General features: G+C 41.2%; 1 protein-coding gene across 2 annotated transcripts in view; it reads right to left on the reverse strand.

Annotated features, from left to right (window-relative positions):
• Positions 1-9,759, reverse strand: part of GTF2F2 (general transcription factor IIF subunit 2) — a 61,227-nt gene extending 51,468 nt beyond the window's left edge. For both annotated transcript variants that reach the window (XM_081947941.1, XM_081947940.1), the window contains exons 1-3: positions 9,520-9,759; positions 1,527-1,600; positions 762-780 (exon numbers count right to left, since the gene is read on the reverse strand). In XM_081947941.1, coding sequence (XP_081804067.1) covers positions 762-780; positions 1,527-1,600; positions 9,520-9,585 — 159 coding nt within the window. In that variant the 5' untranslated portion in view covers positions 9,586-9,759. The remainder of the gene's footprint in view (positions 1-761; positions 781-1,526; positions 1,601-9,519) is intronic.
• Between the last annotated feature and the right edge of the window lie 5,602 nt (positions 9,760-15,361).

A 15,361-nucleotide genomic window follows, 5' to 3' on the forward strand; every position in this document is an offset into this window, starting at 1 on the left:
TTATCATCATCATTATCATCATCATCATTATTATTATTATTATTGTTTAGCTCTTTTTTTTGCTCCATTTCCCTATCCAGGAAATAAAATAAAGGACTGAATTGAAGAAACCACCATTTTATTCTGTTGACTATTTTGCAAAAGCTATTTCTAGCCCATCCCCTTCCCAGTGGTAAAATCCAATTTTTTTTTTACTACTGGTTCTGTGGGCGTGGCCTGGTGGGCGTGGCAGGGGAGGGATACGGCAAAATCTCCATTCCTTCCCCACTCGGGGGCCAGCCAGAGGTGGTATTTGCCTCTTCTCTGAACTCCTCAACATTTCCGCTACCGGTTCTCCAGAACCTGTCGGAACCTGCTGAATTTCACCCCTGCCCCTTCTCTGGGACACAGTGAGTAATCAAATTACGACATCCAACAAGACAGCGTACGATAACTCACTTGTTATTCCACAATATCGGCTTCCTTCATAAAGAAAGCACCTGCCAATTTCTTTCTTTATTTTTTGCTTCCACCATTTAGAAAATTGGCTTTCATCTTTTTCTTTTTCCTGTTTTTTTCAGATTGCCTTGCCCATTGTTAAAAGGCGTTTTAAGAAAGGTTCTGGGTTTGAAACGCGACAAATCTAGGATGGGCCCGGATTTATACGAGAGACCTTAGCTAAGAGCAAAAGCAAATAAAATTCTAAGAAGCCAGGAAGATTCAGCTTAACTCTCCATCAACATACAGGCATGCAGAAGGATAGTCATTGATCTGTCACTTACCTCTGTTCGTCCTTGATTTCTGCAAAAGAAACAAACGATGATATTTTTAGGGCAAATTTTTCTTCTAGCTACGACAACACAAGCAATACATTCCCAAAAGATGTTCAAATTTCTATGCAGTTTGATGCTATTTTTATGGGAGGTCCAGCTACTTAGGCTGCAAAGAGGTGGCCACTCTTCATGTTATTATGGTATGCTTTGCTAAGTTGGGAAGCAAAACAGATGCCTTACATTCCACAGCCGATTAACTATCATTTCGAGCCTTTAAATTCTGGGACTTCCTTCCCCAAAGAGCCCTTAAGAGCCCTGATGGCAAACCTACAGCATGAGTGACACAGGTGGCACGGAGAGCCCTCTCCGCGGGCACGCACACCGTTGCCCCAGCTCAGCTCCACTGTGCACACTCACATGCCTCCCACCGGCCAGATGATTTTGGGGCCTCTGCAGCGCATGCGCGGGGGATAGGGTGCATGCAGGAGACACATGCACATGCTATGGGGGGGTTGCACATGTATGTGCAGGGGCTAGGGGAGGGGCATTTGGTGCCCCCTACACAGCCCGTTTTAGGTCCAAGGAGGCTGCAGGGAGGCCTACTACGCCCAAAGTAAGGCGCAAGGGGGGGGTCAGGTGTGCATGTGCAGGGGGCGGAGGGCGTGGAGGGGTGTCGCGTGTTCATTGCACTTTTAGCACGTGCCAACAAAAAGGCGCGTCACTGCCTTAGAGGCTGCCCACTTTCTGGAATATGTAAAACATAAACTTCCTTACTTGGCGATTCTTAGCTTTCCTACTTCGCCTCTTCCTAAAGCTTTATTCCATTGCTGAGACAGGTATTTTGGGACCTGGAAGAAATGGAGGAGAAGAAAAAAACGATGAAGAAAGATCTGCCGCAAATAGCCAAACGTTGGGAATGAACCAGCATCAAGGCAGAGGGAGTTAGTTACAGTAGCGATGGATGCACTATAGACCTGAAGAAACCATGGGAGAAAAATCTTTCTAAGTGGTCACCGGGAGTTGAAGATGACTTGATGGGACACAAGAGACCCATGAGCATCTCAAGGTCTCATCATTAACAGAAAAAAGTGGTTTTCAAAGCAGGGCAATTTAGTATTTGCTAACACACACGTCATATACCACCATTTCAGAATTTTAAAAGCAGCCGAGGGAAGCGAAAGGCCTACAATAAAAGCTATTAAATATCATACTTAGTTCACTTCATTGATTAGTCCATGGGCCAAAGTGCAGAATTCCAAACTCAAATTATTACTAAACTCCGATAAAATACAATTTAAAATGAAATTGGAATAAAAAATAATTGAAAGTGAAATTGGAATACACTTTAAAATGAGATTGGAATAAAATACAATAATTTAATATAGGGATAAATAAAATAAAACAAAACAAAATTACATTTTGGTGTCACCCCTACAATCTACCCCAATCAGTCCCACATACGCCCATCTCAACCAAACCATTTTGCTCAAGCACTGTGTCGCATTAAATGTTGTTTTCAAATTCTGGCTGAACATAAGAAAGACAACTTGTTTTGATATGGGGTTCCTAATGTGTCATTTGTTTAGTATACAGACCGAGGCAACAAACAGATAGGATGTGCCAGTCCAAATAAAAGCTATTAGTAAACACATAGTAACATGTCCATATAGTCGTCTTAGTCCAGCCAGTCACTTAGCAACCGTTCAAACTTACAACAGACCCCCCCCCCCCAAAATGGACTAAACAACCCTGATTTGAAGTTCTGATGACTAGCCTCGCCCCCTCCCCCCAGTTACGTGATTGCAACTGGGCTGCATTTATTGCCATTGGCAGCATCCTGCGGTAACATGACAGCAATATAGGATGGGTTTTTGTAAAGCAGAAATTGACATTTATTGTATTCTATCAAAAACAATGCCCATTGCAGACAATGTCTCATTGAATCTTTTATACATATATATCTTATCTATCTATCTATCTATCCATCCATCCATCCATCCATCCATCCCTGTTATATCTATCTTGTATCTATCAACACACACAAATATACACATATACACACAAACACACGTGTGTGTGTGTGTCTATCTGTCTGTCTGACTGTCTGTCTATCTATCTATCTATCTATTTATCTAGCTAGCTAGCTAGCTATCTGCAGGTCTTGACGTATTCGGGTCTGTTCCGGTGTAAGATAACACACGCATATATATATATGTGTGTGTTGTATTTGTGCTTATAAATAAATAAATAAAAAATAAATAAATCAGCACAAATACAACACAAATGTAAGGACAGAAAAGGGAAGCAGTGTGTTCCCTCCCATATTTGGGCATACCAGGGGTCGTGACACCATACATACATACATATATATATTTGTTTTCATAGATTTTCATGGGTGTAGGTATGATGGTTTTGTTGTATTCGGGTCTTTTCCCGTGTAAAATTACAATCTTACACGGGAAAAGACCCGAATACAACAAAACCAGCGTATGTATGTATGTATGTATGTATGTATGTATGTATGTATGTATGTATATGCAGTCATTGACATACAACCACAATTGAGCCCAAAATGTCTGTTTTTCAGCAAGACAAATATTTATGTGAGTTTTGCCCCATTTTACGACCTTTCTTGCCACAGTTTCTATCCAAAGTCAACCAAATGCCAAAGGGTGCTAATAAATTTTTAGAAAAATCAGATTTCTAGTAGTAGCCGGCCAGGGAAGGCAAGAGTTCAGAAAGCAGCTGTGAAATAAAATAATAGGATTATTTCACTCTAAAACACTATCCTCTTTTCTCCAGCAAGTTTATAAAGCACGCTTTTCTTCACTGGGGCAAATAAAGCACAATGACTGGTTTCTGTATTAAGTTAACATTGATTTCTGCTCTTGTTTGTAAGGCAGTATTAGTGTCTCTCCTCTTGCACTCGGAATGTTTACAGCAAAAGGCTTAGACTTCTAACACAAGCCATGCTAGAAAAATGGAACCAATTACAGCACAAATCCAATTCTCTAGCTGGATGACTCAAGATCCCCCAAAACAGCATATGGCTATGCTCGATTTACAACAGTTTGTTTATCCAAATATTATATTATTATTTTCCTCTGGTATTTTTTCATGGTCGTATAGCATCTTGTAGAAATCATATATTATATATTTTTTCTTTTCCATTTGGCAATGTAATGTACCTTCCTCGTCCTGTAATTTTATTATCCATTTCTTTTCTTTTTCTTTTCTTCAATCTATAGGCTAACCACCTTCCCGGTTGATTAGCGTTTTCAAAAAAAGTTTTGCTTTTTTTTTTAAATTTGTTGCACCAATTCACCTTATTCCATAATGTTTAGTTTGTGTTTAATTAGCTGCATTCGATTTCTTAAGCCTATCTTGTTTGGCTCCTTTTGTAACTCTAATTCAAGCTCTTTATGTTTTTCTTCCAAAGCCTTTTGGAAGCCTGTTTCTTTTTCTTATTTTTTTCTTCACTATATAAGTGGTAGCTAGTCCTCTGATCACTGCCTTTGCAGTAGCCCACACCTTCTGCAACGAGCTCCCTTCTCTTCTCTTTGAGAAAGAACCCCCCCCCTTCTCTTTCCATCACCTGTATGAATTCTTTCTCTTTTCTTATCGATTGCTTTAAAGTCCATCTTACTTTTACTCTGAAGGGCACTGAAAAAAGTGACTTATGACCGTTTTTCACACTTATCACCATTGCAACATCCCTACAGCCACCTGGTCAAAATTCAGACGCTTGACAACTGGCTCAGATTTATGACGGTCGCGGTGTCCTAGGGTCACGTGATCTGCCTTTTGTGACCAAGCAAAGTCAAGGGGGAAGCCAGAGTCCTATAATTACTATTAACATCCACCGTGATTCACTTAACAACGGGGGCAAGATAGGTCATAAAATGGGGCAAAGTTCACTTAACAACTATCTTGCTTAGCAGAAAGCTTGGGCTCAATTGTGGTCATAAGTCGAGGACTACCTGTAGAGTAATAATAAAAAAAGATTTTCCACAGATTTTGGAGGAGACAAAGAACAGTTACGGAGTGGAAGCACCTTCTGCTATAAACTGACAGGAGCGGAAGCTCTTGACGGTTGTTAAAGAAACGAGAAAGAAATAATCAACCTCTATTTCCCCCCCCCCCCACCTCCCAGCTGTATAATAATTTAGTAGCTCCCTTGTTGTAGAATTTCCAACTGAATTGTGTCAAGCAGAATGTTATACAACTGTCACCGTATGATTCATTTCCATGCTGTTCTTCCTTCTGAGGGAGCCCAGAATGAAAAACCAATAAAACAATCCATCAAACAAACAAGCAACTGGAAAAAAAAGGGAGACAAAGGAGAGAGAAAGCTGAGGAATCTTCAGAGCAATTCCCTGGAAAATCAGATTAGAACAGAATAACAGAGTTGGAAAGGACCTTGGTGGGGGGGGGGAATAGGTTAACCCCCATACTAAGATTAAAACTGAAACTGCAATTAACATAGCTGAATAAAATCAATACACAACACAAGCCACACTATAATATGCTCATAGGAAGAACGGTTGCAGGAATAGGGTCTGTCTAGTTTGATGAAAAGAAGGACCAGGGGGTGACATGATAGCAGTCTTACAATAGTTGAGGGGCTGCCACAGAGAGGAGGGGGTCAGCCTGTTCTCCAAAGCACCCGAGGGCAGGAGAAGAAAGAATGGATGGAAACTAATCAAGGAGAGAAGCAACTTAGAACTAAAAAGAAATTTTCCTGACAGTTAGATCAATTAATCAGTGGAACAACTTGCCTCCAGAAATTATGAATGCTTCAACACTGGAGGTTTTAAAGAAAAGATTAGGCAACCATTTGTTTGAAATGCTATAGGGTTTCCTGCTTGAGCAGGGGGTTGATCTAGAAGACCTCCAAGGTCCCTTCCAACTCTATTATTCTGTTAATGAAAAGAAGGACTTGAGGTGATATAATAGCAGTATTGTAATAACTAAGCGAATGTCAGAGAGAAGAAGAAGTCAGCCTATTCTCCAAAGCCCAAGAAGCAATGGGTGGAAACGAATCAAGGAGAGAAGCAACCTAGTTAAGGAGAAACTTTCTGATATTGAGAACAATTAACCAGTGGGACGACTTGACACCAGAAGTTGTGGGTGCTCCAACACTGGAGGCTTTTAAGGAGAAACTGGACCATCATTTGTCTGAAATGGTTCAGGATCTTCTGCTTGAGCAGGGGGTTAGATTAGACGACCTCCAAGGTCCTTCCCAACTCTGTTATTCTGTTATACATGCCTGGGGTGGGGGAAAACCATTCCCCCTCAATCACTAAACACAACCATCAAAGCAAGAGGCTCATTGAACCTTCTCATCTCAATACCTGTGAGAACCTTCCGGCCTCAAATGCCTCACCAACAGGGTAAGAGGCAACAGGAAGGCCAGAGGAAAGCAGTTCCACCGAGTAGTCACAAAGAGAAGGCATGATTCTCAGGTCCCACTAGATGACCTGACGGATGGAATACGGAGTATGCCAACTCTAGTGGTTGTAACGGAAGAGCAGCTCCAACATGTAACTTGGTCCTTGCTTGCTGCATCCTCTGGACCAACATCAAGACTTTATGTAAGATCAGATCAGCCTTCAAAATTATTGCCAACAGTGGATGACTTCAGGTTGGTCTTGGAAGCATTACAAGTGGTATGTCCACCTAAGAAAGGAGAACATTTGTAGCCCAGGGTTGAAATGAGAGATCCTTAGTGCTCTGTGAGTTTGCAGAAATTCCATTACCCAACTAAGTAACATCATCAGTGCTAGGACAGTTTGGGTAATGAAGCGCATGCAAGAAAACCAACAAGCTCAGAGAGCACCAAGCACCCCTCATGTCCACCTAAGCTTGGCTAGGTTCTTTTTGCCAAGGAAGACATCAGAAGCTTGGAAAGATTTGGCCTCCAAGGATTCTCAATCATAAAAAAAAAACCATTTTCCTAATTCTCAGCCTTGAGAACTATATAATTTTGACCTGTTCAAGTTTTATTAAGTATAATATGTTAACCACATCATGATAGAAACTCAATTCAGCAGCTTTACGCCTGATGGTAGCAGGGACACCAGAGGCTACTCACGGCTGTATTTGCCATCTTCTGCTGATATTTTTTCATGCCTTCCTCCTGACTGCTGAGTAAAAGGTACTCGAGAAGAGGAGGAGGAAGAAAGCAGCAAAGGGCCTCCTTTTGAAACCTAAAAGTCAAAATAAATCAATGAGGCCTGTTAGGTCCAAAACAGCAGGAAGGTTTCTGAAGGAAAGTAGTTCTTTTGAACTGCAACTGCTGAAAATTAATGTGCAATTCCTGAGCCTTGCAGTCAAGAATGACACGTGCTATGACAGTCTTATAATAGGATTAAAGCATCTGGGGGGGAAATCTGAAGAAATCCTAATCTCATATCTTTTATCATCTTAAAAAAGGATCCTGGGAGAAGGAAAAATCCTAATTCTGTCCACATGAGATACACATCCTTCCCGTTGTTGAATCTCAAACAACCACTTATTTAATTTGTATCTCTTGCTCCAGAAACCTCAAACATTCGATGTGATATTTAGTAGCCAAAATGTTGCTTTTTGCTCTTTTATTTACACCTTTCTTTTTCAGCAAACCAAATAATGATACTTCTGTTTGAGGTTTGTTTTGCTTGTGTTTTTCCTCTTTTATGGACTACTCTAAACGTTCACAAATACAAGAGGAAACACTGAAAAAAGATTTGTGTGGGTATGTGAGTGCATGTGTAAATAAATATACTAGGGATTTAAAATATGAAGACAGTTTTCTAGAATATTATTAATTTGTTATAAATACTTAATACTTAAATATTAACTCATTACACTGATTAATGCATACAATTATAAATATTAGTGCATACATTACGTGATTAGCGTAAATGTAATAATAAAGAACTGTAGCCAATGATTCAACTATTCTCATTTAAAGATTTTACAAAAGTGAAATGCAGATTCTACTTGCTGAAAAAGGCTATATATAGCCGCCCCGGGTGAAATCTCATTTCAGAAAAGGACTTTTCCCAATCTAAAAAAGAGCTATACAATTTCAGATTTCAATCTCCTGCAGCTATTAAAGATGCTACCTAATAAAGCTTAATTGGAGTCAGTGAACCACCAAAATATTATTTTTTCCAGATTTAATGTTCAGCTCAGACCAGAACAATTTTTCTTCTGTATGGTTTGTTCCCGGTTCTGCTTAATGAAGATTGCTAGTAATTTAGATTGGTTATATATTTGTACAATGCAAAAACAAAAAACAAAAAACACCCCACTCCAAAGTATATTCATAATCAGAATGTAAATCGCTTCTTTTTCAGAAAACTCACTTGAGTTGATGCGACAGGCTCAGCGAACAATATTTATGTATGTATGCATGTTCTGGACAATCAGGAAAATGAAACAATAATAGGACAATAAAGTTGAAAGGGACCTCAGAGGTCTTCTAGTCCAGCCCTCTGCTCAAGCAGGAGACCCTATCCAATTCCGGACAAATAGCTGTCCAGTTTCCTTGTCAAAATCCTTTCCTGAAGTCAAGTAGATATGACGACTATTGCACTGCCACCATTAAGAAAACTATCCTTGGAACACAATAAAATAAGATGAAAAAGACGAACGTATGCTGATTTCTTGTACAGGCAGTCCTCAACTTACAACATTTAGCGACCGTAAGTTACAACGGCACTAGAAAAAGTGACTTATGAGCATTTTTCACACTTATGAGCTTTGTTGAAGCCCCATGATCATGGGATCAAAATTTGGACGCTTGGCAATTGGTTCATACTTATGTGTGTGTCCTAAGGTCGTGCGATCCCCTTTTGCAAACTTTTGACAAGCAAAGTCAACGGAGAAGCCGGATTCACTTAACAACCGTGTTACTAACATCAACTGCAGTGATTCACTTAACAACAGTGGCATGAAAAGGCATAACATGGGACAAAACTTACTTAACACACCTCACTTAACAACAGAAATGTTGGCCTCTATTGCGGTCGTATGTCGAGGACTACCTGCACTATGCCTTGCAATAGGATGCTATTTATCACTGCACTTTTTAGAAGTCTTACATTGTTGAGAACTCTCCGTTTCACAAGTTATACGACCGTTTTTCACTCTTACGACTGTGGTAGCATCCCCAGGGTCACATGCTCAAAATACAAATGATCGGGAATGGATTCGTACTTATGACGGTTGCGATGTCCCGGGAGGTTACATTTTGAGACCCTCTGACGAGCAAAGTCAAAGGGGGGGGAGCCAGATTCACGTAACAACCGGGTCACTAAATGAACCGCGGCGATTTACTTAACGATGGCGGGGCAAGCAAGGTTGTAAAACACGGGGGTTGGGGGGTTGGAAACCTCACTCAAACCCCATCGTAGGCTTCGAGGAACCCCCCCCCTGCATTTCTATGGAGCTTGACCCCCTCCAACCCAACCCCCAGGCAAAATGGTACAGCAAAGGGCACCCAAGGCTTCTTCGTCAGCCATAAAACACACCCATGCCCCCCAAGGTGCACTGCTCCTGACCATGGAGGCTCCCCTGGGCGGACCTGCCCGCCTTCAGGAGCCCAGCTCTCCTCCTGGGGAACCCGCAGCCTTACCCTGACTGCGCCTTGTGGCGGGGAGTTCCGCAGGCGAACTGTCGTTTCCCCCCTCCCCGCCCCCCAAAGGGGAAAAGGAAGAGTCCCCGGTCCCCAGCCTCCTTCCCCCGGGCAGGGACCCCTCCTCCGGCCCCCAAGGCTCACCTTCACCAGCCACATCCCCGTGTTCTGCTTGGCGCCGGTCAGATCCAGCTCCCCCTTCTCGCTCATGGCGGCGGACTCTTTTTTACCGGCCGCAAAGAGCCAAGGCAGCCGCCCGGACAGCAATCGGCGACGGACCAACGGCGACGGGTCCTCGCCGGAATCAAAAAACCAAAAAGAGAGAGGCTTCGGCGCCGGAACGCGTAAGCCGGCCTACGTACACCCGAGGCGGCGTTCTACGGGGCGTGGTCACAAAAGGAAGGGCCGGGAGAGTGGGAGGAGCCAAGGCTGCGCGTGCGGGAAGGGGCGGAGCCGCAGCTTTCTGCAAACCCCTCCCCCCTTTTTAAAAAAATAATTGATCCTTTTTAAAAGAAATAAAGTTGCAATTTTTGGCTGCGGGTCTTAAAGGGCTGCAACAGGCAGGTTGGCATGAGCCACGTGTGTGTGTTGTGCTTCGCTTTAATTTAATTTAATTTAATTGTGTAGGGTGTCCTGCTTGGGCGGGGGTTGGACTAGATGACCTACAAGGTCCCTTCCAACACCTCAATCTGTTAATTGGCTAATTTTGCTGATGTTTTCGGTTGCTTTGATAATTAATTAAATTAAGAAAATGTGGTGATTAATAAGTAGAACGTTGTAGCTGCTTATAGAATGTTTTTGTTTTTAAAATGTTTATTCGTTAACAGATAACCCATCATGACAATAATAATGAAATAATAACTCTAACTGGTAAAAACAATTTGGATATAAACTATAATATGGGACCTGGGGAAAAGTTTTACTAATTTTATTAATATATATTTTTTTGTTTAGATTTTGTTATAAAGATGTAATCTCTCCTGGGTACTTATAAATTCTAGTAATAAATTTTTGTCTAGATTTATTATAATATAAATATAAATGATTCTAGACAAAAGCACGTTTAAACAAATATAGTTAAATGAGAATGATGGCATATTGATGGTATAAAGATTTTTGATTTAAAATGTACAATTCAATATGAATGAAATATAAAGAATGATTGTAGTAACGCACGAAATTTATTTGTAATCAATCGACATGCTTTCTGGAAGATGTAATGAAGAATGCTTTTGTGTGTTTTTTTTGTTTAATTAAAACAATAAAAAAAAGAATACTAGGCAAAAAAAGAAAAGAAAATGTTTTATGAATAATTTTTCATGATATTCCTTAACTATTCTTTTTATTTTTTTATTTTTTATTGAAAAAGTTTTATACAAACAAATTTTCCCCCTTTTAACCCCCCCGCCATACAATGTAAATCACATACAGATACTATGCCCCCTCCCCTCCCCCCAACTCAAAAAAATTTCTCATTGAAATATTATACCAGATACTTTACCCCCTCCCCTCCCCCCCTTTTAAAGTAGATTACTCATTCACATATTGTACCCCCTCACCTCCCAACAATCATAATGTAAGTTTCTCTTAAAAGTAACAATAGCCCATTAATCCCATCTTCTAAGTTAATTAAACATATATAAATCATAATATAAATTTCTCTTAAAATAACAATATTTCATTAATCCCATCTTCTAGTTTAATTATGCATATATATTACCCCACCCTCCACCCTAACCCTCCCCCACCTCCCACTCAAACCCCCCCCCTGACTTCCACTATACACCACTCTAACAATTCCAAGCATCCCATGTATTATTTACTCTGATCATCTATCAGTCTAAACATTTTACCTAAAGGCTACATAATACCTCCTAGTCTGGTATTTATTCTGTATGTAATCAATCCATTTTACCCATTCCTGTGTATAATTCTCCTGCTTCTGAACTACGTACTATTCTTTTTATTGACGCACTTTGAAAATGCATGCATCCCTGGTCATTTTGCAATTTATTTTTCTCCTCTCCAGTTTATACCTCGTTCTGAAGGACTGACGCTACCGAAAGAACGGCTCTTTGGGGGAAGATGATCCTCCACGAGGTGGCTGGTGACCTTATCTTGTCAGCAAACCTGACTTTGACGTTTTTGCTGTGAAGTAAAGCAATAAAATGTCAGGGCAAAAGCCTTTTTTTTCTGGAAGGGTCAGAACAATCTGACATTTAGCTAGGACACGTAGCAAAAAGCAAAGCCACTTCGGAAGATACAAATGAGCTGGTACTAAAACATGCCAACAGCCCCTTCTTCACTAGGATTGTTACTTAGCTAGCCAGCTAGTTAACACATGTGCCTTGTGACACCCTGGAAGGCTCACAACTTATGAGAAAATAGTACAAACAAAATTATTACACAACGATGTATACCAAATAGATACAAATCAATATTTACCTATTTGGTATACATCGTTGTGTAATAATTTTGTTTGTACTATTTTCTCATAAGTTGTGAGCCTTCCAGGGTGTCACAAGGCACACAAGAACGTCTGGCAAGCAAATTCAGTGGGGAAGCCAGATTCCCTTGGCAATGCTCCCCTTAACAGATATTGTGTGTGTCTGTGTGTGTGTGTGTTGCTTATATAGTAGGCAGTTGTGTTACCCACAAGTTCTCCTCCCTTTATGAGCTGAGTCAGTTGAAATAGATCTATACTAGTCTCCCTTCATTTATTTATCAGCAAAAATGGAACCCAAGGGGGTTTGTCGCGTAAGCAACTGCCTGGGAAGCTCCTGGAGTGGGGCTGAAAGGTGAAAGGGAAGCAAGCAGTCGTGCTCCCTCCCATATGTGGGCAGACCTCTCACTGCCTCATCAGATAAAGGGAGGAGAACTCTGGCTTAGAGGTTAATACAACTGCCTAATATGTAACCAGTCCAAGTTCGAATCCCAGCAAGGGTATGGCTGGCTGATGAGAGCTAAATAGTTTGAAATAGATATATAGTAAAATCAGGGGTGACTTACTTAACAACTCCCTTGCTGAACAACAGAAATTCTGGTCATATCTAAGTCAAGTCATGCTGAGTGTTTACTGACATCTTATCTTCTAGCATTTATCACAATCTGTTTAATAATGTAATAAAGCATAATCGGGGTCACTTTCTTGCTACCCCATATATCCACTTATTTTACAGCAACCCTACTCCTTCCTTCTTCCCGGCATCCTTTCTCTGCCTTCTTCTTTCCTCCTCTCCTTCCTCTTTGCTTCTTCCCCTCTTTCCCCCACTCCTCCTCTCTTCTTCTCCTCCTTACCCTCTATAATACTCTTACTACCCCACCTTACTTCCTCTCCTTTACCCTTTCTTCTTTTCCCTCCTCTTTCTCACTCCTTCCATTGTCCCTCTTGTATATTTTCTACTTCACACTGATGGATTTTCGGGGTGAAATTCCAGTGATCCCAGTTTCATATTTACATAAAAATAAATGTCCTCTTCCACATTTTAGTTCCCTATGATAATTCCACTTGTATCATTTTTTAAACTGTATATTTGTATTTTAATGCTTTTCTATTTTTCCCTTCCATTTCCTGTGTTCATGTCCATGTTTACACTTATACCTGTTCTCTCGTATGTGTTTGACAAAATAAATAAATAAATAAATTCTAATTTCACCATTTGGAGTTTAAAATATTGCTTGTGTGACCCTGGCATAAACCCACTTGGTTTCAACTCTTTTTTCTCCTTCCATGCTGATTTTTTTTCCCAAAAAGCACCTTAGCCGAATGTCCCTGTGATTTTTAATTGCTGTGAGCAATTGGAGCAGCATCTGACCCATGCAATCGGAAGCATGAATAGTTCTCCAGATGCTTTCTGCTGGCAAGAATTCCCTCCACCGGTGCTGGTTGCCAGGGAGACAATGCGCTTGTCTCCTACAGCCTGACATCAAGTTTTGGCAGCCTTGACTGTTTGTTCCCTCTGGGCTTAAGTGAAATTCCAGTCGAGGCTTCCATACTTTCAAAAGAGTTGAACTCTTGATCGTGCTCAGTATGCTAATTGGGGGAAAAGAACGACACGGCAAAGCAATGTCTCCTCCGGGCCTTCGCTTGTTTTCTATTCCATTTCGATTCAATCCATTTCTAGGCAAGAAAAACCAAAAAATACACATATCGACTGGGTGAAGCCAGGCTGAATAGCAGGGACTGGGAGAGGGATCTTGGAGTCTTAGTGGACAACCAGCTAAATAGGAGCCAGAAGTGTGCAACGGCAGCCAAAAAAGCCAATGCGATGCTAAGTTGCATGAACAGAGGGATACAATTAAGATCAAGTGAAGTACTAATACCACTCTATAAAGCCTTAGTAAGGCCACACCTAGAGTACTGCATCCAGTTTTGGTCACCACACCATAAAAAAAGAAGTTGAGACTGTGAAAAAAAGTGCAGAGAAGAGCAACCAGGATGATGAGGGGACTGGAGGCTAAAACATAAGATGAACGGTTGCAGGAACTGGGCCTGGCTAGTCAAGTGAAGAGAAGAACCAGGGGAGACAGGATAGCAGTCTTCCAATATTTGAGGGGCTGCCACAGAGAGGAGGGGGTCAAACTATTCTCCAAAGCACCTGAAAGCCAGACAAGGAACAACGGATGGAAACTGATCAAGGGGAGATTCAACCTAATAGGAGGAACTTTCTGACAGTGAGAGTAATCAACCGATGGAAGAGAACTTGCCTTCAGAAGTTGTGGGAGCTTCATCATTGGAGGCTTTCAAGAAGAGACTCAACTGCTATCTGTCAGAAATGATGAAGAGTCTCCTGCTTGGGCGGCAGGTTGGACTATATGACCTACAAGGTACCTTCCAACTCTGTTAATCTGTAATCTAATCTGTAATTCCAGCATTCTTCCTTCCCGTTGATTTCGTAGCCGGAAAAATAGGTGATATTCTCCCTGCAATTAGTGATTTAACGTCCCAAAGGACGCTAGATTGACATGCAAGGTTTTCTAGCATGGATTAGTTGCATTTATAGGGAAGATATTGCTAATGAAAGCACCCAGGGTTGCCTTCTAATTGGGAAATTGCAGAAATCTCAAGGTAAGTTAATTTGAGACGGCGGAACTGGGAATCCTCTCCATCAGGATCTCGCAAAGCTAACCGAATCTAACTTCTACAGATAGTTCTCCACTTACGACTACAAGTGAGCCCAAATTTGATGTTGCTAAGACATACTATTTAACTGAGCTTTACTCCATTTATTTTATGGTCTTTGTTGCCGTTGTTCAGTGAATCGCTACTGCTGTTTAAGTTGGTCACATGGTTGTTAGGTGAACCGGGCTTCCCCGTGGATTTTGCTTGTCCGAAGGTCGCATAAAGGGAAATCTACGTGACCCCCGGGGAACAATGAAACTGTCATAAGTACACGCCAGTTGCCAAGCGTCCAAATTTTGATCACGGGGATGCTGCAATGGTTATAAGGATGAAAACGGTCACAAGTCTCATTTTTTTCAGTGATAACTTTGAGGAGTCATTGAATAAATGATATAAGTAGAGCATTCCCCATATTATGAGAAGGCGGAGGGTGTTTTATATGTATATTACTTCTGCTTCCCACAGAATGACTAATGAATGCATCAAGCCAGAACTGGATGAAGGTTTATAAATTAGATAAGCAATTCAGTGCTCAAAACGTGAATCAGAGGACCCTCGCATGATATCCCAGTCGGGATAATGTATCCCTCCCCCTCCCTCTTTATAACACTACTTACAACCAAGAGAAAATTGGAGAAGTGATGTAAGAGCTCCTTAGTGCTCTCTGAGCTTGGTTGTTTTCTAGCAGATGTTTCATTACCCAACTAGGTAACATCATCAGTGCTAGTTTAAGGAGTGTGATGATGCAACATGGTCTTCTTTTAACTCCTGGAACTTGGGGCTCGATCAAAGCAGACCCAACTTTCTGGGACGAGGAACTAAGACCAGGAAGAGAAGGATTCTGTTGCTAAAATGGGAGAATGG

The sequence above is a fragment of the Natrix helvetica genome (genome assembly GCF_964273705.1).
Source record: "Natrix helvetica genome assembly, chromosome: 3".
Taxonomy (NCBI): Eukaryota; Metazoa; Chordata; class Lepidosauria; order Squamata; family Natricidae; genus Natrix; species Natrix helvetica.